The 25,429-nt window shown below is 46.2% G+C and overlaps 4 protein-coding genes and 1 long non-coding RNA gene across 11 annotated transcripts in view; 3 read left to right on the top strand and 2 right to left on the bottom strand.

Moving 5' to 3' along the window:
* Positions 1 to 362: 362 nt before the first annotated feature.
* Positions 363 to 7,994, top strand: cdc5l (CDC5 cell division cycle 5-like (S. pombe)). Its single transcript, XM_086045714.1, has 19 exons — positions 363 to 569; positions 1,205 to 1,308; positions 1,485 to 1,646; positions 1,734 to 1,861; positions 1,948 to 2,047; positions 2,128 to 2,254; positions 2,459 to 2,550; positions 2,629 to 2,773; positions 3,146 to 3,337; positions 3,503 to 3,651; positions 3,741 to 3,912; positions 4,553 to 4,717; positions 5,543 to 5,623; positions 6,195 to 6,437; positions 6,669 to 6,776; positions 6,859 to 6,948; positions 7,249 to 7,380; positions 7,585 to 7,665; positions 7,750 to 7,994. The coding sequence occupies exons 1-19, from the start codon at positions 525 to 527 to the stop codon at positions 7,861 to 7,863; spliced, it is 2,430 nt and encodes an 809-aa protein (XP_085901840.1). The 5' UTR covers positions 363 to 524; the 3' UTR covers positions 7,864 to 7,994.
* Positions 7,697 to 13,938, bottom strand: supt3h (SPT3 homolog, SAGA and STAGA complex component). Of its 6 annotated transcripts, none has more exons than XM_086045725.1 (12): positions 13,776 to 13,938; positions 12,524 to 12,615; positions 10,796 to 10,880; positions 10,428 to 10,514; positions 10,001 to 10,097; positions 9,784 to 9,932; positions 9,631 to 9,706; positions 8,945 to 9,057; positions 8,751 to 8,855; positions 8,539 to 8,667; positions 8,201 to 8,290; positions 7,697 to 8,122 (listed from the first exon to the last, which is right to left on the bottom strand). In XM_086045725.1, exons 2-12 carry the CDS (start codon positions 12,604 to 12,606, stop codon positions 8,081 to 8,083), a joined length of 1,056 nt encoding a protein of 351 aa, XP_085901851.1. In that variant the 5' UTR covers positions 12,607 to 12,615; positions 13,776 to 13,938; the 3' UTR covers positions 7,697 to 8,080. The 6 variants fall into 6 exon arrangements, with proteins under 6 accessions (XP_085901851.1, XP_085901849.1, XP_085901847.1 ...); XM_086045723.1 differs by having other exon boundaries at positions 12,524 to 12,639; positions 13,776 to 13,937; XM_086045721.1 differs by lacking the exon at positions 13,776 to 13,938 and adding an exon at positions 13,111 to 13,194 and having other exon boundaries at positions 12,524 to 12,639.
* Positions 11,804 to 16,346, top strand: LOC147140254 (uncharacterized). Its single transcript, XM_086045726.1, has 6 exons — positions 11,804 to 11,858; positions 13,798 to 13,988; positions 14,382 to 14,541; positions 14,893 to 14,997; positions 15,124 to 15,189; positions 15,798 to 16,346. Exons 1-6 carry the CDS (start codon positions 11,810 to 11,812, stop codon positions 16,160 to 16,162), a joined length of 936 nt encoding a protein of 311 aa, XP_085901852.1. The 5' UTR covers positions 11,804 to 11,809; the 3' UTR covers positions 16,163 to 16,346.
* The window catches only part of LOC147140252 (uncharacterized), a 15,569-nt gene continuing 4,911 nt past the window's right edge, over positions 14,772 to 25,429 (bottom strand). The window contains exons 4-5 of one of the 2 annotated variants that reach the window (XR_015088752.1): positions 16,289 to 20,262; positions 14,772 to 16,222 (exon numbers count right to left, since the gene is read on the bottom strand). This is a non-coding gene — a long non-coding RNA (uncharacterized LOC147140252). The remainder of the gene's footprint in view (positions 16,223 to 16,288; positions 20,263 to 25,429) is intronic. The other variant, XR_015088753.1, reaches the window with a different exon arrangement.
* LOC147140253 (gap junction alpha-5 protein-like) overlaps positions 19,880 to 25,429 on the top strand; it is a 9,112-nt gene continuing 3,562 nt past the window's right edge. Inside the window, exons 1-4 of the mRNA XM_086045716.1 lie at positions 19,880 to 20,180; positions 23,076 to 23,207; positions 24,182 to 24,346; positions 24,698 to 24,979. Of these exons, the coding sequence (XP_085901842.1) occupies positions 23,139 to 23,207; positions 24,182 to 24,346; positions 24,698 to 24,979 (516 nt within the window). The 5' untranslated portion in view covers positions 19,880 to 20,180; positions 23,076 to 23,138. The remainder of the gene's footprint in view (positions 20,181 to 23,075; positions 23,208 to 24,181; positions 24,347 to 24,697; positions 24,980 to 25,429) is intronic.

The following is a 25,429-nucleotide window of genomic DNA, read 5'->3' as shown; positions in this document are numbered from 1 at the left end:
TCATAAATGCAAATAGCGTTTTCTGGGAATAAAGAAGGGATAACCAAATAATGGAGTCTTAAATTGAATTTAATGTTTGTAAACTCTACAAACATACAGTAAAAATGAACAGAAATTTTGATTTCTCTGGTTTTATAAACAATTGCAGTTATGAATACAATTCAAGAATTCATTTGTTTTTCCATTTTAAAATTATAGTACATTATTTTCCAAATAACATTCACATTTACGTCAACTGTCCCATTTACTTTTCAATAAATGTGCCCTTGTCCACAGTTTGTCCACCAACTGTATGAAACTGTTATGTCATTTCCCATTTTTCCTACTGGGGGCAACAGTGCACCATGAAGCGTCTTACTATCTTGCTCTTTCCAAGCCGAAGAAGAAGTGTCGCAGGTTTCCTGTTTGTCGCGGCGAACGTTCGTTCGTCTTGCGGGCTGCGTGATTTTCTTCGCTGATAGTTTAGCTCCCTTCCTTGTTTTGTTCATTGCAGAAGTTGGCAAGAAAACAACAAAGCCGCCAAGATGCCGCGAATCATGATCAAGGGAGGCGTTTGGCGCAATACGGAGGTACGCGATGACTAGCGGGGTTAGCAAAAAGCTCAAAGCTAACCCCGCTAGCTATAGACAAATACGCGCAATAGCATCACATAGCTACAAGTTAGCTTCAAATTATAGGAGACTAATGCCGTATAAGTTGCTATTCTCATTTAAAGCGGCCTGTATATCATGGAATATAACTAGTCAACCAACTTCATGAGAATAAGTTACTGGAGCTCATCCAAGCTCCATAACTGCCATTTAATAAAGTGTTAGTGATTTTCATGTTAGCATATTATTGTAGAGCAGGAATGAGCAAACCGCGTTAAGATGTTTATATAAATGAGTTTATTTTAAAAATGTATACATTTTTATGTATGCATAATTGCTAAAAATGTTTAATCAGTGATCACAATAGTTGTTGATTAATTTGATAATCGATCAATTGATTAGTTGTTGCACCGCTAAAATAAATGCGTTAGCATTTTATACATGGTGTATTTGACTTATTTGTAAATATTTATTTACATTAAACAAACCATTATTTAATGTGTTAAACACATTTTAAAAAGCTGCAAGAAGCTTTGAGCACAAATGGATAGCTGCGCTAATTTGAAATCCAATTTGCTCCAAATGCAAGTCATTCTCTACTCTGCCAATTCCAGGATGAAATCCTCAAGGCAGCGGTGATGAAATATGGGAAAAATCAGTGGTCCCGTATTGCCTCATTGCTCCACCGCAAGTCGGCCAAGCAGTGCAAAGCCCGTTGGTGAGTTTGTCTTTCCCGTTGCTGAGTTTGTCTTTCCCGTTGCTTTTAAACAGGTTGATTTATCACGTTTTTTCCTGGTGGTCCCTTTGTGATCAGCCCTACCTGCCACTTGCGTGTGGGTCTGTATCGCACCCCTGGCTACATTTTGATCCAAAGTGTCTCTGGTTTGTCCTCAGGTATGAGTGGCTGGACCCCAGCATCAAGAAAACAGAGTGGTCCCGAGAGGAGGAGGAGAAGCTTCTTCATCTGGCCAAGCTGATGCCCACTCAGTGGAGAACCATCGCGCCCATCATCGGGCGCACGGCCGCCCAGTGTCTGGAGCACTACGAATATCTGCTGTACGCTGGCACGCCGCCGCCACGCCACGTCACTAGAGGCCAGCGCGCCTCACGCCCACACGTTTGACTCTGTCTGTGTGATTTTAGCGACAAGGCAGCGCAGCGAGACAACGAGGAGGAAGTGGGAGAGGACCCCAGGAAGTTGAAGCCGGGAGAGATAGACCCCAACCCCGAGACCAAACCGGCCAGGCCGGACCCCGTGGACATGGACGAAGGTACGCCAACACCAAGAATTTCCGACGCGACGTGTCCCGGCTGCTTTGTTTGCTTGTCACTAATCGACACGTCGAAATGTTTTCAGATGAACTGGAGATGCTGTCTGAGGCCCGAGCTCGACTGGCCAACACGCAGGGCAAGAAGGCCAAGCGGAAGGCCAGAGAAAAGCAGCTGGAGGAAGCCAGGTCGCATTTTCCTCTTTTGCATGGAGTGATCTTTTCGTCGCGGCTGCGGAGATTCACCGCGCAGGTTGTGCCTTTCGCAGGCGTCTGGCGGCGCTGCAGAAGCGCCGAGAGCTGCGAGCGGCGGGCATCCACATCGGCAAGAAGAGGAAGAAGAAGCGAGGAGTGGACTACAACGCCGAAATCCCCTTTGAGAAGAAGCCTGCCGCTGTAATGCCGCATCAGCTCGAATCCGTATTACAGTGAACCTTCATGAAACTCAGAATGAGCCAGCAGCCCCGCCTCAGTTGCAAACGAGAGCTTTCAAACTAGCAGTTGAAATCGGAGCGCGTCAAACTCAGGAGGGTTCACTGTACCGCGTTGTGCACATTGCCGAGCGCCGAATGTTTGAGCGGCCGTTGTGCACGTTTTCAGGGCTTCTACGACACCAGCATGGAGCTTTATGACCCGCTGGCGCCCAACTTCAAGCGTCTCCGGCAGCAGCACTTGGACGGCGAGCTGCGCAAGTGAGTCAGTCGCTCGCCCGCGCGTTTACGCTCACTCGCCGGCTGGCCTCACGCCGCCTGTTCGTGCTTTCTTGGCAGCGAGCGCGAGGACCGCGACCGCAAGAAAGACAAGCAGAAGATCAAGAAGAAGAAGGAGAGCGACCTGCCGTCCGCCATCCTGCAAACCAGCGGCGTGGCCGAGTTCACCAAGAAGCGCTCCAAACTGGTCCTGCCGGCGCCACAGGTAACCACGCCGGGCGGGCCAAAGCGTTCCCCGTTGGCCGGCCGCTAACCCTCCGCGTGCCGTGGACCCGTTTCATGTCGCGCAATTTTGGGAGGGACTGGCACACAAGCAAATGGGGGAAGTCAGGTCCCAAATGTCTATTCTGATGACTGTTGTGTTTGTGGAATAAGAATTAAGCGGCAAAATAAACCCGCTCACCGAAAATGACATCACGCTTACTCGGGGCTGAGGTAAGGACGGATCACGGCGCACCCGTTTGCTGGCTTTGACTTTCACAGGCTGAGCCCGCATGGCACCGTAATGTCATTTGTCAGTCGAGTCCGTTGCCCGCCCACGCGCCGCGCTGACCATGGTGGCGCTCTCTCCCGGCAGATCAGCGACGCCGAACTGGAGGAGGTGGTGAAGATGGGCGTGGCCAGCGAGGTGGCCCGCCAGGCGGCCGAGGAGAGCGAGAGCGCCAACGGCGCCTCCTCGGCGCTGCTGTCCGAGTACAGCGTCACCAACAACATGAGCGCCGGACTGCGCACGCCGCGCACGCCTGCCGCTCAGGACAGGATCATGCAGGTCGGCCCGCTTCGACGCTTCAGTGCAAAACTCCGCCTTCAAGACTCACTCGAAAACCCCAACCCTCGTCCTTACTTCAAACCTTTACGCCTGGTTTGAAACTCCAAAATGGATCTGAGGTAGCAAAAGTGACACCAAAATCTTTCCATTTTTTCTTTTTTGCAGGAAGCTCAGAATCTGATGGCGCTGACCAACATCGACACGCCGCTGAAGGGCGGTTTGAACACGCCGCTGCACGAGAGCGACTTCAGCGGCGTGACGCCCCAGCGGCAGCAGGTGCAGACCCCCAACACCGTCCTCAGCACCCCCTTCAGGTAAGCGGCGGCGGCAACGCGCCCCACGCCCGCCCGCCCGCCGTATGGGCTAGGCGGGAGAATAATGTTGGGCGCGTTCTCCTCCGCAGAACTCCTGGCCATGGCCAAGGGTCAGAGGGCATGACCCCGCAAGCGGGCGAGGCCTTGACCCCACGCGGGCCGGCCACGCCCGGTCTGACGCCCGCACGCACGCCGCTGAGGGACAAACTCAACATCAACAGCGAGGAGCAGCTGGCTGACCCGTCCTACGCAAAACACCTGGTCAGAAAAAAAAAGAGGCCCTTTTTTTGCTTTGGCGGGGGTTGTACTTTTTTTTTTCATTCATTGGCATTTTTGTTTCTGCATTTTTTTTCAATGGAAAAAATATTTTTTCATTTAAAAAGTCCAATTCGCTTTTTTATTTTATCAGTCAAAACAAATCTGATTACTGTATATTTTGAGTCTTTATTTTTTGTTAAGTCAAAAAATACAACTGATTTGTGTAAGGATATCTTAAGAAATGTCTGATTTATTAAAAAAAAAATCTGGAAGAAAATGGGCTTTTTTTAGATTAAAAAAATACTTTTTTAGAAAAAAAAGTTTTGTTTTTTGGGGTAAAAAAAGTAATTTCAACAAGTGAATCATCATTTATCACTAGAAGTATATGAGTGCAGCCATTTTGACTGTTTTCAAACTTTGATGTGTTATTACTCTGCGTGTATTCTGTAGATATAAGATGCTCCTGGCCTCTTGACTTTTCCAAATTCTGTATATATTAAAATAAGTGTCTTTTATGGAGACTGAAGTGTTTCAAGAGAAATAGTATTTTGGGTGGAAAAAGTCCCATTTTTCTCGATGCCATTTGGTGGCACTGGTGACCACTGGACTCAACGTCCACGTGACTTTTTGCCTTCCTCGGCAGCAACGAGAAAGTCTTCAGCAGCTGAGGCAGGGCCTGATGTCACTTCCCGTGCCCAAAAACGACTTTGAGATCGTCCTGCCCGAGAACGCCGAGAAAGAACTGGAAGAGACCGAGATGGAGGTCGGCTACTTGGAGGACGCCGCCGACGTCGAGGCTCGCAAGCAGGTTCAACGCGCACGCACACACACACACACAGGTTGCCATGACATTTCAGATGTATCAGAATTCACATCAAAGGCTATGTTCATACCGCAGGTCTTAATGCTCAATTCGGATTTTTTTTTTGTGTAAGATTTCATAATACATTTTTCAATGAGACCTTGGTCTTGTCTGCTGTATGAACACGTTTACGGAAATAAATGTGTCGGGGCATTTCGACAGTGAAGCGATTAGGTAGGAGGTAGAAATAAATGCTGTATTTGGGGCAAATGATGAGGCGAGGCTTTTCCATCTGGTTTCATGCAGACGTCATGTCGTACATAACCGTGCGTCAAAAATGAATCCATCGGAACCGTGGCTGAATTACTACTTTCACCTTAAATGGCCATTTTGTGCTTGATGTTTCAAGCGGGATCAAATTAAAGTCAAATGTCAAGTCAACAGTGTTACTCAAAACAACTTTGCAGATTCGATTTCGCTGCCAGCACTTTCGCTCCGCATTTCGGGCTGAGGATGACGTCGATGTCGGTCGGATATATGCCACCTGGCTTTTCAGGCCGCAGTCGCATTGCAAAAAAAAAAAAAAAAAAAAAGGCTCCGTATTCGATTTAGGACCACATATGAAAGCAACCCAGGTCCGATTTGAAGCCAATCGGAATTGAGCCGTTCAGACTGTCATAAAATAAAATCAGATACAGGTCGCATATGGGCCCAAAAAATCCCATCCGGGTCGCATTTGCCTGCGGTGTGAACCTAGCCAGAGACAAAATTGTTGAGGCTGCATATATGGTGTTGGCCACACAAATGTTGACGTGTGTGTGCACTTTTCAGGCCCAACGCGATGCAGAGAGGGAGAAGGAGCTCAAGCTGCGACACAATGCTGTACAAAGGAACCTGCCCAGGCCCACTGAGGTAACAGAGTTGAGTTCAGAATAAACTGAAAAATGCTTGAATTTCCCCAGGCCCATCTTGCAATAAAAAAACAAAAGTTATCACACTTTTTATTTTCATTAATGCACAAACAGTTTCATGAAATTGTCTCACTATTTAAAGTTGAAAAGGTTGATATTACTGAAAGACCAACCTTTTTTCAGTTCAGTTTTCAATTTCAAAAACGTTTTGTTTATAGGTAGTGTTTCATACTATTAGTGCTACTCGGCATAGTGCTTAGTTTAGGGTTCCATTTTAAAATGCACTAAACATTCACAGCTAAAAAAAAAAATTCAGTCCACAGTATTGCATTCAAGTTCAATTACTGAAAATCAAAATCGAATGGGGGGCTTGAGTGGATCCTTACATCCCAAGCAAATTCTATCAAGAAAGTCAGACCAAAAACATTTGCTTTATCCCCAGTATCACCCAGCTGGTGTATTGAATGCTTTTGAATCTTTGCTAAATTTAAGATTGTATTTTTCCGCTCCACAGCAGAATGAAATGCTCTCTTGTGACTTGCCCGTTTGTGCGTGTGCGCGCGCGCGCTCAGGTGAACGAGTCGGTGCTGCGTCCGGCCTCCATGGAGCTGAACGACCTGCAGGTGGCCGAGGAGCTGATCAAACAGGAGATGATGACCATGATGCACTACGACTGTCTTCACCATCCCACGGCCGGCGGACTGCTGCAGCGCGCCAAGGCCCGAGGACCCGCGTCCGCCTCCAACAACGCGCTGCACATCGCCTACCTGGACGCGCACGCTTACAACACAGTCAGCACCGACGACATGGACAAGGTCTCGCCGCTCGTCCTCGTACCGCGACCGCTCGCTTGAGTCCGCCAGCAAAAAGAAAGACCGGCTTGTGTCGCTCAAGACCGTTGGCTTCATTTTTACGGAATCGATCCACTTTTTTTCGACAGTAGCGGTGCTCAAAAGTACACGGAGGCCGACAAACGTCAAAGTAATGCTTTAGAGGTTCACTCAATCTGACGAAATGAGGTCTGTGTGCATGTTTTGGCTCGTCAGGCCAAAGCGATCCTGGCGGCCGAGATGGAGGTGGTGAAGGCGGGCATGGGCCACGGAGACCTCAGCATGGAGGCCTACTGCCAAGTGTGGGAGGAATGCTACGGCCAGGTCACCTTAGCGATTCGTCGTCGCCGTCACATTTCCATCGCCAGTTTTCGTAACGCCCTGTTTGCGCTTGTGCGCATTGCAGGTGTTGTACCTGCCAGGACAGAACAGATACACTCGAGCCAACCTGGCGACCAAGAAGGAAAGGCTCGAGAGTGTGGAAAAGAAACTCGAAGTAAGTCAGCCTGATTTTTTTTTCTTTCTCTGTTTATAGAAAAAAGGCAGTTCTCCAAGGTGTCTTTTTTTTATTTTATTCCCAGGCAAAGCATTTTTGAGGCTAACTGTTTTTTCCCAAAATACGTTTTTGGAGAACAGTCTTACTTTTGGTGGGAAAGCTGGAGTTTCAAGGGAATTTTTTTTTCTTTTAGAAAAAAAGTCATTTCTCTGAAAATATTTTTTCGGGGAATATTTTTTTTTTAAGGACATGTTTGCCCTATTTTGGTGCTGATGGTGTTTTGTGTTGCGCGGCATACAGGTGAACCGCGGTCACATGACGGCGGAGGCGCGCAAGGCAGCCAAACTGGAGAAGAAGCTCAAGATCCTCCTGGGGGGCTTCCAGTCCCGAGCGCTCGGCCTCGTCAAGCAGCACAATGAACTCTGGGAGCAGGTCGGCCTCGCGCTCCTCATATCCACCAATCGCCCGCTGCTATGTCCTTCACAAAAAAAAAAAAGAATGCCGAATCCCGCTTACGTAATTAAGAAATAGAGAAGGAGTGTCACTAATTGATCATTGAATAATTGCGTAATTCGCAACAATGCATCTGCACCCTGGCAACTGTTTTGAAGTGTTCTACTTATTTTTGTGCACCAGGTGGAGCAAGCGGCCACGGAGCTGGAGACCTTCAGTCAGCTGAAGAAACAAGAAGACACGGCCATTCCCAGAAGACTGGAGGTCTCTCTCTCTCACACACACACACAAAATGTTTGGAAAAATAGACCTTTATTATGACTTGGGTTTGTGTGTGTTTGCATGTAGGCGTTGCGCGAGGACGTGGAGCGTCAGATGGATCGAGAGCGGGAACTCCAGCAGCGCTACGGCGAACTTGTGATGGAGCGAGATGCCCTGGTCAACGGCGCTCAGAAGTTCTGAGCAACAGTGATGGCGTGCGTCCTTTTTACAGTGTATGAGCTCATCCCGTTCAAGTGAGCGAGTGTGTTCCATGCACTTTTCGTCTTCTATGCTTGTCTTAGCGACCAATAAAGTTTATTTCCGCAATGCCAGACTGTGTACCATGAATTATGTTTACCACACTTAAAAACTGAAGAGAGAGAGGGAAAAAAAAGCAGCGGTTTTCCCTGCGTGGTGGTCAGCAGGCCAGGTAAGTCATCCCGCTCCTCCTGTAGGCGCTCTGACAGAAACACAAACGCTTTCAGCACGAGTGCCGACAGCCAAATCCATTCGGGTGCCAATGTGCGTGCCTACGTACGGCGTGTCGGTAGTTGTATCTTCTGATGGCCTCTCGGATGTGACACGGCTGGATGGCGCCGCTGGGAGGTTCCACGATGGCCGGACAGCTCTGAAACAACACAGTTTAAAGTGCAGTCAAACAATTACTGTGCATGTTTTTTTTTTTTGTAAAACAAATCTCTTCTGGCAAGCAAGCCATAGTTTTTGGGGAGGGAAAGCTGTTAAAATTCAGAGAAAAATCTTCAAAAGACTACATTTTGAGTGAAAATACAAGTTGGCTTGGGAAAAAAAAAATTGCATGTAAAAATGAAATATATTTGTCTTGGTTGTGGCCTGAGATGAAGATGGCGCCGTCACCTTTTTGCGTTTCCTGGGCCGCGCTCGCCCGTCCAGGCTTCCGTTGCCGTGGAGGAGGGGTTTGGATGAGTGGGAGGAGCCAGGAGTGGATGGAGGCGTGGCCTCAGGGGACTCTGATTCTTTCTTGACCTGCCGGACAACAATTGAAGTTTACTTCAAAACTAAAAAGAGAAGAGAAACCATTTACTCCTACTGCGTGTGCGTGTTTGTACCTCAGCGTGTGTGTTGTAGTGTATGTGGCTGGCCGAGATGACATGAGTGACGGCGCTGGTTTTTGCCACCATCTCCTGCTTCACCAGCAGAGACAAGTCCACAATCTGCGTCCAGCAAACATAACAAAAAAAAAAAAATAAAAAAAAAAAGGTTGAGGTATGAATGATGGATGGATGGATGCAAATGCGGTTACCTGGGCGACAGTCTCGTAAGCCAGGTAGGACAGTATCTCCATGGCGACGCCGTTGGGTTTGAGGTCCAGGCCGCTGCAGTCCAGCCAGTCGCGGAACTTGGACGCTTTCTTGGCTGCAAACACACACAAAGCACAAATGGAATTCAGATAGTTAGACGTGTCCAAATACACATGGGTAAAATATTACATCATATTGTGGGGGATACAAATGTTACGAGAAATATACAAATTTAACACGTATGTCTTTTTTTTCTAGATAGCCTTTTTTTTTTTTTAGGAAAAGAAGAATTAGGTATTATACATGTAGGCTATTACTAAATATATCTATTTGAAAGAAAATCTTGTAAAATCACATTTTCAGAATCATTATTTGATCTCATTTCTGATTTTCATTTTTATCTAAAATGTTTTTTTTTTCCTGCAAAATGGTCAAAAAGGCTATGTCCAGAATTATTTTTCAGAGCCAATATGTTGTCATCTGAATTTTTTTTCTTTTCTTTTTGGGAGGTAAAAATGGCCATTGCCAAAAAGTGACATTATTGAAAAAAGTAGAATGAGAATGAAGTGCATGCATTTAGGCATAAAAGTCGATATCAGGTGGTATGTATCTACCATCTCGATGTTGTCTTGTTTATGAAACGCGTTTGAAATGCATCCAGCGGGTGTGACTAAGCACAGACAGTTACCAAAGCTGAGCTGTCGACTCTCACAGAATTCGGCGTACTGCGTCTGGTCCATGGCCCTGCTGTGACGCTCCAGACGCTGCAATCCCATAATAATCACGATGAGAACCCGAATCCTAAAACGGCAGCTTAAGGGCGCGTCGCCGCGGCGACCACCTCCAGCCTCTCTTGCTTGACGGGGTCCAACTCCTGCCGCTCGGCCAGCGACAGGAGCTCGCCCGTGTGGTCCAACCACAGCAGGTAATCCTGAGCCAGACGCTGGCGACGCTGGTTGCCCCCGGCGACCGGAGCCGACGACCCCGCACCTGCGACCCCATTCGCCGTAGTTAGAATTGTTTGGGGTTTATGATTCGGTGGAGCAAGACGCCCCCACCTTGCTCCTGCTGCACGTCGTCATCGTCCATGCCCTTGAGAAGCTTCGACTTGTAATCGCGAAACTGGAGATACTTCAGGAGTCTCGACACCTTTCTCTGCACACACGCGCACACGCTTGACAACGTGCTCGCAAAAAAAGTCTTACTTGCATTAAGAATGTGCAAAAAGATAAAAATGTAGAAAACAAAAAGCTGCCATGATTTTTTGGTCTTCAATCAAGAAAATTGTGAAGTATGACTGAGTGAAAAATGTGATTTTTAAGAAAAAACATCACATTTTTCAGTCGTACTTATGAAAAAGTCTGACTTTTTAATAATGTTTAAAAAAAATACAACTTTTTTTTTTAAACCAAGGAAAAGTCCATCTTTTCCCAAGAAAAGTGTTCCTTTTCTTTCCAAGTCCATTTGTGTGTTTAATGAGCCGACCTTGTCTCTGCGCATCAGGAAGAGGATATCCTCCACGGCGATGACTCTTGAACCTCGAAGGGCGGCGCTCTCGCTGGCCTGATGGAGCTGATCACAAAGTTGCGCAAATTCTCAAGCACAAATATTATCACAAATATGTACTAATGCTACTAGACTAAAATTGCTAAACGAAAGGTCAGCCTTGTCATGCACTACCACTCTCGTCCGATAGGGGCAACAGCGAGTCGGGATGTCTGAACGCTTCACTTTTAAATGTCTCACTTTCTTTAGATCACTTTTTTTTTTTAGAAAGAAAACTTTTCAAAACTTTAGAAAAAATGGCAAACAAATGAAGCTCCACAGCACTATTGTGTAAAAGGGCGTGTTACCATGGCGATAAGCTGCGTATGCACAATGTCCTCCACCAGGGCAGCTGTCTCGTGCAGTGGCCTGCGAGCATCTCCCAAGGCAAACCTAACACGCACACGCACAAACATTTGGGCAAACCTCCCATTTGCATGTAGAGAAAGTCGTTGCAGGGCAAGCCGCAAATGTGAAAAGCACATCCTGGCTCGACATCCATTCTCATGTTTCCCCGGCCCGCCTCCTCTGTGCCGTCATTGGCCGTCGGCATCTGTCACTCCCACAGCCGACGGGGGTTTCGCTCTGAGGTCGATCCAGAGGTTCACGCTGAGGCTTGGGGTTCGGTTTTGGGGTCGACTTGGTTGCAGGCGTCTCCGACCACAGACGACACGCCAGGTGAGTGACGCGCACGCGCGCAGGCACGTGGTGCCTTTTATGAAATGCTAAATAAAAAAGGCTTCAGTATATATTTTTCAAATGATCTTTGGCAAAGACTACATGTGTTCATGTATTATTGTTGTAAGCAAATTCTTCCTATTGCCTATTCCTAAATATTTTGCACTATAACGCAAAATCCATAAAGAGCATCTAGTATATGACAGGTTTCATATCAATATTTTAAAAACATTTTGTTACAAAAACGTATCGTTTGACTTTTCTTCTTGTAATCATAGCAGTTTTTTTTTTTTACATCAAATTGATTTGACGACTTTTTGAGGCGGCGGAGAGGAGTCATCCATATTTCTTGTTCCTCTAATGTGCCAAACAAACCTACAATATCCATACGGAACGCATGATGCGGCTAATGTGTGGTATTGACATGCGATCGTTGTCTATGCTTTGGCTGTAGTTGACAAGCCCAACATGATTCCCGACCATGTTTTTGGGGCGTGACGCATACGACATTTGAGAGCAAAAAACTTGAACGATTGAGTGAAAAGTCATGGTTGGAGTGTGCACGACTTGGTTTGGCTTGTATTGTGGAGTGCAGTGTGACCATGCCACGTGCTGTGTGTCGTTGTGTTCGTAAACAGGCCGACATGGCTTCAAACAGTCTCTTCGGTGCCAGCGGACACACACTCGACACAGGTGAGTCTGAGTCTTGGTGTGTGCGTTTGTGTTGTGCGTGAGCGAGAGCGAGAGAGCTTTTGAAACTCACAAAATGGCCACACTCCTTGGAAGCTAAACCCCACTTTAGTTTCAAAGTGTTTTGGAGTACTATTCTAATTCTACTTTATGTCGAAAAAAAAGTCACAGAGAATTGACACGACTTAAATACAAATTGTCTTGTGTTGCAAATTGAATGAATAATATCAGGCTTAATTGTTACTGTAATATCTTAAGAAAAGTACTATTCTAGCTAGTAATTGACAGCTGAAGTGGCAATAAAACAAACACTTCTCCAGACCGACTAACCAATTTGCTTTTGAAAAAAATAATATTTTCAATCAACGAAACCCCCCTGTTAATGGCGATGACATGTTTAAAATGATTCGATATTTAGTCATGGAAACAGTCTCCTAGTTGACCTACTTTAAATAATTAAAAACCCAAAGCCACTTCTTAAACCTTACTGTTTTATGTAACATAAGGCAGTGTTTTGGATACGTACGCCACCCCAAGCCTCCATTTTTTTGTTTTTGTTCCTATGTCAAGAGGGAATGGTAGTCCTCGCTTTGTAGACCTTTTCACTCGGTCCTCACTATCCAGCAAGTACAAGACTGCGTGTGCGTGTGCGTGTGCGTGTGTCATACATCATGCCCTGAATCTCGGGGATGAAAGTGGTCCTGGATGCAGCAGGACGTTCTCGGGAGCCGGCGATGGCCGAACCAGCCATATAACCTCTCTGGACAAATCACAAACTCGGATACTAAACAAAGACATCAACACACGGTTTAGTCGACACAACACACTTTCATCAACTTCACAGCTCTAAAACACCAAACATGTCGTGTAATTGCCAGCATTATTTCATTTTCCTCACCACAGTTGACAAAAAAAGAGTAGAAATCAATCACTTTTGTGCTTTGACTTTCTTTTCATAAATATAGATAGGTCATACTTAATGTTAACGCTAAACACATTATCATAGCCCAACACGCAGACGCGCACGCGCACATTCACACGCACACAATGGCAGGTGTTTTAACCGCACCGCTTCCCCTCCGGTAGTAAAATCTGAATAATAAAAACGCAGTTCCCCTGTATTCAAAAAGTGCGGTCAAGGAGGTATTAATGCTCCATAAATACAAAAAAACAAAAAAGACAGACGAAGACAACGATATGACGGCAGAGGGAGAAAATAAGGAGATATATACAGCAAGACATCAGTAAAACTCACTAAAAGTTGTCCCGGTAATGTGTCGCTGTTGTTTGTGTTAATTCACGACTGACTGAAATCCTGACGCGCTTTGATGACGCCACATAGGAAGGCCGGAAGTTGAGTCTTTTTTTTATTTTTTTTGTTTGTTTGGTTGTTTTTTAAATGAGAAACAAGTGTACAAACATCTTGGCGTTTAACATATGCGGGTACAATTAAAGTGCGGTTAACAAGGCACGAGTAACAAGTTGATAGAAAAATCTTGCATGTTACAGTCTCACACACACACATGCAAGTTAAATGTTTTTAACCGAGCTCCATGTATTTTTAGAACAATGAAAAAATAGATATTCAAATAAATATTTGTTTGTAATATTTTGCTTTTATAAATCGACAAATCTTACATTCTTCCACAAAAAACCGCTTCCCCCCCCCAAAAAAAAAAAAAATATTGAAAAGTCTTACCTTATGTTAAACAAGTCTTTTTTATTTGGGGAAAGTATTTTTTGCAATATCTTGTATTGAAAATAAGAGATACTGAATATATATGAAGAATATGTTGAATCTTATAAATAGGTATTGTTTGACTTGTAAAAATGTCAAAGGAAAGAATCGATATATATTTGCAAGCACTCTTTCTATTTAACAACACATGTACTGTAATATTGTAATGATAAAATGCATACATTTTGTGTGGCTGTCAATCAGATGCTGTGATGAAGCATCGATCATCTCCGTCACCCTCCGACCTCGACGTGGACGAAGCCGAAGAGTGCTACCTCCGCGAGCGCGGCTCAGCGCCCCCCAGAGGCCTGGTGGCCACCGACAGCCCCAACTTCTTGTGCAGCAGCTTGCCGCGTCACTGGAGGTGCAACAAGACCTTGCCTCGACCTTTCACCGTGAGCACTCGCCCCGCCTGCATTTAAATGGCATTTATTCATAAAAAAAATTCGAAGGTGTTGTATACAAATAGTTGTGCATCTGGAGTGCTTGCCGATTCGTTAAGTGTGAAATTAAACAACCAACTAATTCTTTAGTTAACTGAGTATTTGTGAAAATATGAAGCGTGAGTGAGCCCTTCTGCATTCCCACCCTACTGTGATGTAACAGTGGTCTTATTTACATAATAACCATCCCATCATATCTCAAGAATCACTGTTGAATCACTATCACGACATAATGGAAAGGTAAGCAGAATTAGCACGGATAAGCAATTTCCTCCGATAATGTAACAATATTGTTGATAACTATGTCTCCTTGAAAGGTATGTGACATTCCCCTCCATCGCACAGGTAGTTTGCCTGGGCAACGACGTGCCAGACGGCGCGCTGGTCACGCTGATGGCGGGAAACGATGACAACAGCAACGCAGAGTTACGCAACGCCACCGCCACCGTGAGGCAGGGACACGCCCACTTCAACGACCTGCGCTTCATTGGCCGCAGCGGCAGAGGTCGAGGGAACACCAAATGATGTCTCATGAACATTTGGCAATTCAAAACTTGTGAGCTAAATGACACCAATCAATCAATTAAAATTGTTTAGTTAAAGTAATGACGGGCAAAATTAAGTAGCATCAGTTTGGCAGATGCTGAATAGTTCTTCAAAAGAAGCTTCAAGTTCAAAATAAACAAAGAGAATTACATGCACTCAAAACAACATTTGACATTTGTAACATTTGATAGTGTTTAATTCCTTTGTACACCTGCATAACAGTTAATTGCTCAAATGTACATATGTGATTGTTAAGTTATACAATGCATTTACTGATGTTGTCGCTGTTTTGTTTTTTTTTCCTCTCCAGGTAAGAGCTTCACCCTGTCCATCAACGTGCTGACCACGCCCCCGCAGGTGGCCACGCTACACAGAGCCATCAAGGTGACGGTGGATGGCCCACGCATGCCCAGGCGTCAGTACATGGCCACCCACCCACGCACACACACAAAAAAACAACATGAAAAATGATGGCATCATTCTTATTCTTTTATTCCTAACTGAGTGGTATTGAGGCCATTGGTTTTTATGTCCCTTCCAGGACAGCATCAGAAAGAAGTGGAGTCAGCACTTTTCAGGTCATCCAGCTGCGGTGTGACATCTTCTGGTAAAAAGCACACTTTTTAAAAAGTAGTCCTCGTGCTTTGAATTGGCATCTTTCTAACCATGGCAACTAGATTGGAAAATCACTTCCTGTATTTACAAATTTGCAAGAGTCGCAATTTGTAAAGGTGTTTTGGAGTTTGTAAAATAATGCATTTGTTGCATTCTCTGTCAGGGGTCAGGTGCTGACCAATCACAGCTCACCTGTTTTCTGAAGCCGAGCCATGATCGGTCGTTACCTGGGCCCTGAGCATCCGACAGAAAGTGGCAAAATGGCCGCCCTCTGAGATGGCTAAAAACGGCTGCATTTTGCTGCTTAACTCATATTGCACGCAATATTCATCGGAATGCCGCGTTTCAACTGCTGGGCTTGAAAAGAACATATTCTTAAAAAAAAAACCTTTGGGTCGACTACAAATTCTGCTACCGTCTGGTCGTTTGGCATTTTCAACAGGAAACTCACTTCCAGTATCTACCAATGCCGTAATATCTATTCTTGTTTTTATTGCTATTGAGCCTAGATTGTCCAAATGGAGTTACCATACTTCCAATTTTGTAGAGTGCAGATTGGGTTGAGTGTGCGTATTGGGTAAACCCAATCCTCCTCTGCAGACTGCAGATCCTCGTCCTCCTCCTCCTCCTGCCTGTGGTCCGGCGAGCCGTGCCTGTTGGGTCAGATGGCCGCCTTGACGTCTTCCTTCCCTCCGCCTCCCAGAATGCACCACCACCAGCGGCAGCGGCAGCGCCATCCCAACCTGTCCTACTGCGCCCAGGGCCCCGCCTATGCCTCCTACCTCAGCTCGGCGGCCCCCTCTCCGCTCAGCCACGGCGGCCCCTTCTACTACATGCCCAACCAAGCCATCCAGAGTGCGGGGGACGACGGAGGCGGAGTGGCGGCGGCGGCGGCGTTGAGCACTTACACGGAAGGGCCGTGTTTTACCCTCAGGGGAGACGAGCCGGTGTGGAGGCCTTATTGAGACGTGCAGTCCAAACTTGAGTTTGTTCCAGTTCCAGGGTAATCATCCGGATCAAAACGACTAGAGAATGCAATAGTTGTAGAAACGGAAACTGCGTGTGAATGCTGAAGGGACGCAGACACTTACCTGAGCTACTGTCATGTCATTTTCAGTCGACAGAAGTGACAAAATGGCCGCCCCCAGAGATGGCTCAAAACGGGTGCATTAATTCTTGTTCCACAAATGCAATATGAATCAGAATGCCGTGTTTAGACTAGTGGGTCTGCATAGAACATATTCTAAAAGAAAAAAGAAAAAAAAAAGGTTTGGGTTGACTTCCTCTTTAAACCACAACTTGAAACCCTAGAACTGTCTTGGAACGCTACTTTGAAACACGAACCCATGCTTGAAACCCCAATTTGTAATCCTAACCCTTATTTGACACTTTGAGCCTGGATTCAAACCATGACTTGAATCCCCTAAGACTGTCTTGGAACCCTACTTTAAGACCTTAACCCTAGTTTGAAACCCCAACCTTGGCTTTCGACCCGACTTTCAAACCCCAACTGCGTGTGTGTGTGTGGGGGGGGGGGGGGGGCGTGTGTGTGTGTGTGTGTGCGTGTGTGTGTGTGTGCGCGCGGCTGTCAGCCATGTGTCGGGGGAGGTGCGGCCATCTAGACAAACTCACGCCCGGCTTGTGTGCGCTGTGACACTTATGGAGCGCCTCCTAAAAATAAAAATAGAGTTAGGTGAGGTGAGCCATATTTGCATGCGAGTGCTCTTGTATGGCAAAGTTATGCTACAGTGACATGATAGCAGAGGTGTGAAATATGCACACACGCACACGCGCATGCTCGCGTGCACACAGACACATACGAAAAGTCAAGTTTGAGACTGTTGCCTTTCGTATACTGGGACCAAGTCGACAAAGGAGGATTTAAGGGCCACTCCTGTTCCCGTCGAACACACTTTTCAAAGTTCTCGCCGATCCAGGTTTTCATGTGTTCAAGACATAATAAAAGTGCTTTTAGTGAGGAAGGAGCATTTTTCTAAATCGGACTGTCATCAGCATCGAAATGAAAGGAAAAGCAACATTTTCTCCGGATGGAACCCAAGGGCAGCAAAAGCAGCGGCATTAAAATTGAACCGCGAGGAACCGACAAAAAGGGCAGCGGAGCCGATCGGAACCCCGAACTACCAAGGCGCACACATACTGTAGTTGTGTCAGCCAGATAAGATGGAAACCACTCCAGAGTACTCCCATGAACATTCATGGCCACAAGGTGCTGCAACCAAGCCACTGTGAGATTGTGTTCCACCCAATCAAATGCCGCAATTTGGTCCGGCAGGGCAAGAGCCGCACAGTCCCCGGATGACAACTCATAATAAGGCTGACTTAGTGTTTAAAAAACGGATAATGACAATTTCATTTTTCTCTTTTTGAAGATACTGAGTAGTATTTTCGAATATTTTGAACAGGCCTGTTTGTAGCATGACAAATGAAACAAGTACAATGGCAACAGATTGGCCCAAGGGCTTCTTGGGAGATCTTCAGCCAAGATAAGGATTAGTTGCGGTTTAGTTGCAAAATGGAGGGCCCTAACCTTAGTGAATCGCAATCTCTGCCACCCAGAGATGCATTTTGATCAAACAAGGAATCTTCTATTCAAACGTTAATTCATCCGGCCATTATCGTAACCGCTTCTCCTCACAAAAACAAACAACCGCACTCACAATCACACCTAAGGGCAATTAAGAGTGATCGATCAACCTGCATCCACATACCGAAACTCGCTTTCCGTTGCAGTTGTTGTGTCTGGTTTTCATGAAATCCGGTTGTCAGCGTCACAAAAACGGGTGAGCCGTGACCTGTTACCTGAGCAACTGTGACGTCGTTCTCCATTGACAGCAAATGACAAAATGGCCGCCCCCCGCGGCGGCGAAAAACGGCTGGATTTTGCCGTTTAACTCGTTTTAAACAGAACGACCCACGGAGGCTCGTAGAACATATTTTTCGGGGGGTTAACTTCCACTTTAAGGGAAAAAAAGAAAAGCTGTGACAGCGCAATGTACATGTTGTTTCTTATCGTCTATAAATTTGTCTTTGCAAGGTGCTGAGTGTTGACATTTGAATGGAAAATCATTTCAATCCATTGCGGATGGTAACATAGGAAAATATGGGAAAAGCCAAGCGCGGTGAATACTTTCCAGATGCGGCGTATGTGCCAACATGTCAGCAGAGTAACCGCAGCGAGGTCTGAACGGCCCTTATCGCGCTTGTGTCTTTGAAAAGCTCATCTTTGATGGAGCGCAGCATTCAAACACACACGTCGCAAATAAAAAGACAATCGAGCTTCTGTCAGTGGGCCAAAACACTCGAAGCCATGTTCCCAAACGTACTTTGAGAGTCACATGGCGCAACCGCCGCATTAATCAATTCAACAGGGACGCGGTTCTGCAATCTGCGCACGGCCTGCGGGAACCCGTCACAAGTTGTGTGCGGCGTTCAAAAAAAGACACGTTGAAGTTTTCATGGCTGCGATTGTGGATCTTTCTTTGGCGCGGCAGTCACTGAGTGAGCGGCTGCGGTGGTTATATCGCTCACGCCGAGCGCAGCGCCGACGAAATACCGAGAAGGCGGCGGTGCTATTCATAAAGGAAAAAAAATTCCCGCTGTGACGTAATTTTGGAACACAAGTCTTTTCAAGTGAGCTGACTCGTCCTGGGGGGAAAGTAAAAATAAAACCGTTCTCATGCTTAAAAAGTCACCGAGTTATCTAAAAAACAGTCAAACCATGACCATGACCACGTTTCTTCAAAAATAGCACACGCACACACACACACACACACGTCTTTTTTCAACATCTATATCGACTGACCATTCAAATTCAAACTCTAACACCTTCTTGAAACCTTCATTTCAAACCCTAACTTTGGCTCAAACGAGCGATGTTCGATATCCCTTTTTTCCCGGACCGATTCCAAAGCAACGCGTCGCCGCTTCCTATGTTCGGGGAGGCGCTTTTCACTCGCAAATCAATTCCCTTCACGTTAGCACAATAGCTTGGAGATAGACCACCCAAATGACCTTCAGGTAGCGTGAGCGCAGTCGAAAAACGCCGTCCTTGCCCACTTCCCAATTACGCACTCGCACACACCCAAACGCACAAACGGTACAACGCACACACACCCACAAAAAGCCCAGCGTTCGGGGAACCAGTGGCCAGATAAGAAAAGTGTGACAAAGAGGGAATGCTGGGCCTGGACTCCAAGCCATTGTGTCCTCATACAATATACGACTTCCTCTCCATGCCAGACAACACACACACACCTGACACACACTCACACACACAATCCCACATAGTAGAGTCACGCACTAACACTCAGAAACACAATATCACAAATATATACAGACACGCTCACGCAGTCTCACACACACAGGCAAACACTCAACCACACGCATACGCGCACAAGAGTGTGATGCTCACACGCAGTCACACAAATGGGCACCCGCCCGCTCAAAGACATCCACATCGAGTACAGGGGTGTAGTGAATAGCGGCGACATGGCATTCCTTTGGAGACACGGCCCAGGGCGAGTGAAGGAGGGAAAGACCCAGTGAGGGGGCAGGGAGAGAGAGAGAGAGAGAAAGAGAGAGAGAGAGAGAGAGAGAGAGAGAGAGAGAGAGAGAGAGACGACAAAAGTGTCACCCCGACGTCCCTTCTCACGCACACGCAAAGTGCGTCCGGACAGCGAACCACTTGCTGACTTTGTCTCTCGTTACTTTTTGGGCACCCCAAAAATCATCCGGAACTTTGGGAGCGGTTCCCTTCCCAGCTGCGACGCGTACCTACTTTCCACACACTCGGCTCCTTCCTGCCTTGCTCAAAGGCGCCCGGACCGACCGGCTACAACCTGCTGCTAGTTGAGCCAGGTGCAACTTCCCAAGCTTCAAGTGACGTGACAGCGTCTTTGTCTTCGTCGTCTTCGTTGTCTTCATCGTCTTCATCGTCATCGCCGTCGTCATCGACAGCGTCAGGTAGTTGGTGTGCATCTGCAACACACACGCGGCCTCTCAGCCTTCTCCAATATTTTGCGTTGTTATCGGCAGAAAACTGCGCCTGAAAAAACATTGCGATGGTTCACATTGGATCGCAGATAGAAAAACAAAAACAAGACAACAAGTCATGAAACAAGGCAACTATTCATTAAAGGCTTGCAAGATTTTTTTTAAAGCAAGTCAACCTTCTAACGAGTGTATTTATACTTTCCATACACATAGAGAATGACGCTGAACTAAATCTTAGCCGGCAAGTTTTAATCCCTTTTAAAGATTTTTAAGGGGAGGGAAAAAAAAATCTCCAATGTGTTATGTGACCAAGACTCAAAATGTATTGTATGAAAACAAAATAAAACAGAATGTGAGGAAATAAATTGGTTTGGAAAGTGGAATTACTGCACGCATTGGCATACTCATGCATCGGATGTGTACCTTTAAGGGATGTGTCCTAGTGGGTGACTTTTTCACAAATATGTTCGGCCCCACTAGTCCAAACACGACATTCTGATTCATTTTGCCTTTGTGGAACAAGAATGAATGCAGCCGTCTTGAGCCATCGGATTGGCCGGCCATTTTGTCACTTTCTGTCAACTGAAAATGACATCAGCGTTGCTCAGCGGACAGCCAACGGCCAGTCTTGGCTCAACTTCAGAAAACAGGTGAGCTGTGATTGGTCCTTACCTCAGCCCCGAGCAATTGTGATGTCCTTTTCAGTCGACACAAATGACAAAATGGCCGCCCCCGGAGATGGCTAAAAACGGGTGCATTAACTCTTATTCCACAAAAGCAAAATGAATCAGAATGCCATGTTTAGACTACTCGAAACAATTCCGAATAGTACATACCAGAACATAACATGTAAATATGCACTGAGAGGGATCAATAGAATCATTATTGCACATATTGAACACACTTGTTCTATTGCACCTGTTTATTGTGATTTATGTTTTGTTTTTATTCATCATTCCCATGCAACGAAAAGTAAAGTTGCATTTTACTGTCCCATGGGAACATGTCAAAAGAGGAATCTAAAGCTATTGTGCTTTACAACTTGTTGAAGAAGCAAACAAAGAGTTTGACGCCATATAAAATGTGTGCAAATCAACACACATTGCGAGCACGCGCACGCACACACAGTACTCCAAACTTTAAAATGTTGCATGACTAAAGCAGATTTTCATTTTGGTGGTATTTGCTTGGTAATTTTGTTTCAAGTGGTTTGAGTATTTTGCATTTATTCCCCAACGCTTAAATTTGCCGTAAACACTTGGTTACGCTTACTTCATTTTATTCGGTGCTTATTATAAAAACACCCTGAGGGACAAAAGAAAAGAGAGAGAGAAAAAGATTGTGGCAGGATGGAGAACAATGCTGAGTGCTGGGGACGCACACACACACACGCACGCGCACGCACGCACACGCACACATGCACGCAAACAGAGGTCAAGCAATAGTCTATACCAGGAAGTAATATTGTTATTAAGTATCTCAAGAGCACTTCTGAAAGACATGAACACACACATACACAAAGAGGATACACACACACACACACACACACACCCACGCACACACAGAGTCTCGGGGTGTCTCAAAAACAGGAAGGGAGGGGCACTTAAGAAATAAGATGCAGTAAAAAAAAAAAAAAAAAAATCTTGATTGGTTCTGCAGTTTTGGTCTGATCAAATGTTTGTTTGTATCTCTTTGACTTGAAGGCTGTGTGTAAAGTGTGACAAATGGCTTTGGCACAGAAACATCACTTGAAGCATGTGCACAAATGGCTGATTTTTCAAATCAATTAACTGCCATTGTCGACCAATCCCGACAAATTAGGCGTCACACACTCCACATGGGAGCTACCGACACATACGCGCGGCGTGGACAGACGCTGGATTGCGCAACAACCCACAATCAAAGGAGAACAACACTTGTGTGGTCAAATTAATAACGATCCAGTGGGGAGTGGAATTCCACCGGCTTGTGTTGGTACACAAATAGCAGCAAAAGGACTTGTGTGTGTGCGTGTGTGGGAGTGGATGTTTCCCTTCCCAAGAGAGCGTCGGGGCCGAGTGTGGGAACCAAAAGTGAAGCTATAGTAGGATGAGGAGCAAACATGAAATGTATATTTTTAAAAAGGGTCAATCTGAGGGGTTGGCCATCCGATGTGAACCAATGCAATGAGCCCAAACGATTCCGGCTCTTCTCTAAATTCACACGAAAGCATTTTTTTTTCCACCAGCATTTTGTGGATGATGTCAAAATACGCCAAAGATCAGGAATTGCAACAAACTACGTACTCTGGTTCTTGTCTTGCTAAAAATTAGCCTCGGCCCAACGGCAAGCGTGGCGTTCTCCGCCATGACGACGACCAAGTGAGGAGCCAGGGTGTTGTGACTAGGCGAGTGGGCGGCCCAAAAGCGTGCGTGCGGGAAAGCATTTTCACAAGTGCCGGCAGCACTTCGTAGCCAAATATGCTCTGCTTATCAGGAGCGACCGCAGTGCTGCTCTCTGCTCGCCTTGCAATGACGTCCAGCCGTAGCTTGAAAATGGCTCCGACTCTCGATCCGGCCAGGCTGGTGGCGAAACTCGCTGCGGGGGTGATTATGTAAATGAGCCCAAATGGCAAAACACAGACGCAACTATTTGTATACAAGCCATTCAAAAGTCACTTTTACGTCTCCCTTGAAGGTTTTGGGGGGCAAATCATTAGCACCTACGTGTGCATTTGAAGCCAAGGGCAGTGCGGTGCCAGAATCAAACCCGACATCCTTGATCACAAGCCGCATTCTTAACCACACGCACCTTTTCAGTCAGTACTTCGTGCCTGCATCTAGCAGTGGAAGTTGCCAACTGATTTTGGACGCTTTGTACTTCAAGGCACGAACGCGACTTTGGCTGAGGCGTAGCCAGCCAGCATCCAAACAGCCTGAGAGGAAATCAATGGCAGACTGGAGTCTACTGGGAAACTTCCTGGAGGAAGTACAGGAACACTCCACCTCCATTGGCAAGGTATACATGCGCACGCACGCACGCGCACACACGCTGGACAAGGTTCTTGACCTTGTGAAATATTTCAACTTTTGAAGACTGACAGACGACTGTCAGTTTGAAATTGTCTTGAGATTACGCCTCAGCTGCCATTTTGCATCAGTTGGGCTCTTGGTTTGACATAATGAAATGTTTGAAAGTTGGGAAATATTGTAAGTTGCGTACGTTCAATTTGTTGTGTGTGAAATCAATGTAAAGGCCATTAAATCCCTTGCCGCTCAGTAATTACACAATCAAATCGAATGTAAAGAATCAAACCGTTTTTGCATGCTCTTCTATGCTTTATTTCAATGGACCGTTTGCCGCTACCGATTGTGTGCTTCTCTTGGCCGCCAGGGGGCAGTATAATACATACAGTGCAAAATACACACACAAAGAAGTTGTCTCCTCTGAGCTCAGCAAGATTTTGTCATTTTTCACAGAGCATTAAGAACATATCATCGCTGTCCTGTGAAAAACACTTATGTCCAATTTTGGAATTAAAAAAAAATGTTCACATTTATACCATGTCTGTAACGTGGAAACACCATTCATGTAAAAATAAGAAAATGAAAAAAATGGACATTAGTGTTTTTCACAGGACAGCAACGATACGCAGGTAATATCATATTGTCTAAGTCGGTTGCTGCTCCGTTTGTGTTGAACTATCCGTTGTTTAGTTACCGCGACGTGGATGCTAGTTTCGTTAGCCCATCTACGGTGTTTTACATTGTGTGTTGGCATTAAGCTCGGACTTTCATGAGACAAAGCTTTGCCGCTTCCATGGCAGGAAAAAAGAAAGGCCTCAGGAGTTCTATGAGTTGCTCTTTGGGGTCTAATCTAACATTTCATCCCACAAAAGAGGTCACAAAATTGGAAATGAAAATTCCGAAACAATGGGAGGGCCTGTGAATGTGGTCGAAAAAACAAAGTGAAATGGAGGTTTGCCTTCGCAGGTGTGGCTGACCATCCTGTTCATCTTCCGCATCCTGGTTCTCGGGACGGCGGCCGAGTCGTCTTGGGGTGACGAGCAAGAGGACTTCAACTGCGACACGGAGCAGCCCGGCTGCGAGAACGTTTGCTACGACAGAGCCTTCCCCATCGCCCACATACGATACTGGGTACGCCGCGCAGCGATTTGGCTTGCCAGCATTTACGCCCATTCCAGCCACATGTATCCTCACGCTATTGTCTTTTTAAGGTCAAATTAGAGGAGGAGCTAATGTTTCATGTAAATGTCAGTCGGGCTCGCCGACGGAAGTCTGTGTAAAATTAGAGGCGGACCGGCCTATAGACGGGTACTATTTTTTTCCCCCCCGGCGAATGACGGACGACGGAAGGGTCCCCACACTGCAGACGGATGACGAATAGCGGACACGCAATTTTTTGTCAAATGTAAAATGAGAGTCTGACATTCCGAGGGCACTTTGAAGTTGAACACGGCCTCCCATGGCATTTGGTTGCATTGCCAGGTGCTGCAGATCGTGTTTGTGTCCACGCCCAGCCTGGTGTACATGGGCCACGCCATGCACACGGTGCGGCGGGAGGAGAAGCGGCGCAACCGAGAGGAGGACGAGGGGGGCGAGGACGACGACGACCCGGGAGGGGGCGACGGGGACGAGGAGCAAGGCGGCAAGGACGACAAGGAATCGGGAAAGGTCAAGAAAGCGGGGGCGTCGGCGGGCAGGGTGCGCCTGAAGGGGGCGCTGCTGCAGACCTACGTGCTGAGTATCCTCATCAGGAGCATCATGGAGGTAAACGCTGAAGGCATTTTCCGCCAACGTTTCCAGCCAACATTTCTTCAAAAGAAGAGGCCAAACCGCATAAGTTTGCCTCGTGAAAACACTGCTAGCTTGATGCGAACACATAACGGGAAACGCGATACACAGGCTAACGAAAACTAGCATTGATTTTGCAGTGCTATAAGATAGGTAGATAAACTGTCAATATCGCCGCTGTGACAATTATACTTATCATACTTAAAGTGAGAGATATTTGAATACAATCAGTGCAGCAACACATGTAGACAGACAAAAGAACAATACTCACAGACATATTTTCTTGACTTTGTGGAAAAAAGACAATACATCTATTCTTATTCTGATCTGCGAAAAATGACTACTATCACAGCATCCTATCGAGTAACTTAGTTTTGACCATCTTCTTCTTGATCTTCTCTTTTTGTGTATCATGTATGTCTGTAT

This window comes from Filicampus tigris, chromosome 11 (genome assembly GCF_054856515.1).
Source record: "Filicampus tigris isolate MCC_2025a chromosome 11, RoL_Ftig_1.0, whole genome shotgun sequence".
Lineage (NCBI taxonomy): Eukaryota > Metazoa > Chordata > Actinopteri > Syngnathiformes > Syngnathidae > Filicampus > Filicampus tigris.
This window is presented reverse-complemented; position numbering and strand designations above follow the sequence as displayed.

What these genes read in the sequence shown, in the direction of transcription:
- cdc5l (XM_086045714.1), top strand. Translation starts at nt 525, where the DNA reads ATGCCGCGAATCATGATCAAGGGAGGCGTTTGGCGCAATACGGAG. An exon ending in ACCTGCCCAGGCCCACTGAG is followed by an intron (nt 5,624 to 6,194) that starts GTAACAGAGTTG and finishes GCGCGCGCTCAG; the next exon opens with GTGAACGAGTCGGTGCTGCG. An exon ending in CCATTCCCAGAAGACTGGAG is followed by an intron (nt 7,666 to 7,749) that starts GTCTCTCTCTCT and finishes GTTTGCATGTAG; the next exon opens with GCGTTGCGCGAGGACGTGGA.
- LOC147140254 (XM_086045726.1), top strand. Translation starts at nt 11,810, where the DNA reads ATGGCTTCAAACAGTCTCTTCGGTGCCAGCGGACACACACTCGACACA. An exon ending in CATTGGCCGCAGCGGCAGAG is followed by an intron (nt 14,542 to 14,892) that starts GTCGAGGGAACA and finishes TTTCCTCTCCAG; the next exon opens with GTAAGAGCTTCACCCTGTCC. An exon ending in CTGCGGTGTGACATCTTCTG is followed by an intron (nt 15,190 to 15,797) that starts GTAAAAAGCACA and finishes CCTCCTCTGCAG; the next exon opens with ACTGCAGATCCTCGTCCTCC.
- supt3h (XM_086045720.1), bottom strand. Translation starts at nt 10,972, where the DNA reads ATGTGCTTTTCACATTTGCGGCTTGCCCTGCAACGACTTTCTCTACAT. An exon ending in CGACGTGCAGCAGGAGCAAG is followed by an intron (nt 9,933 to 10,000) that starts GTGGGGGCGTCT and finishes ATGGGGTCGCAG; the next exon opens with GTGCGGGGTCGTCGGCTCCG. An exon ending in CTTACGAGACTGTCGCCCAG is followed by an intron (nt 8,856 to 8,944) that starts GTAACCGCATTT and finishes TGCTGGACGCAG; the next exon opens with ATTGTGGACTTGTCTCTGCT.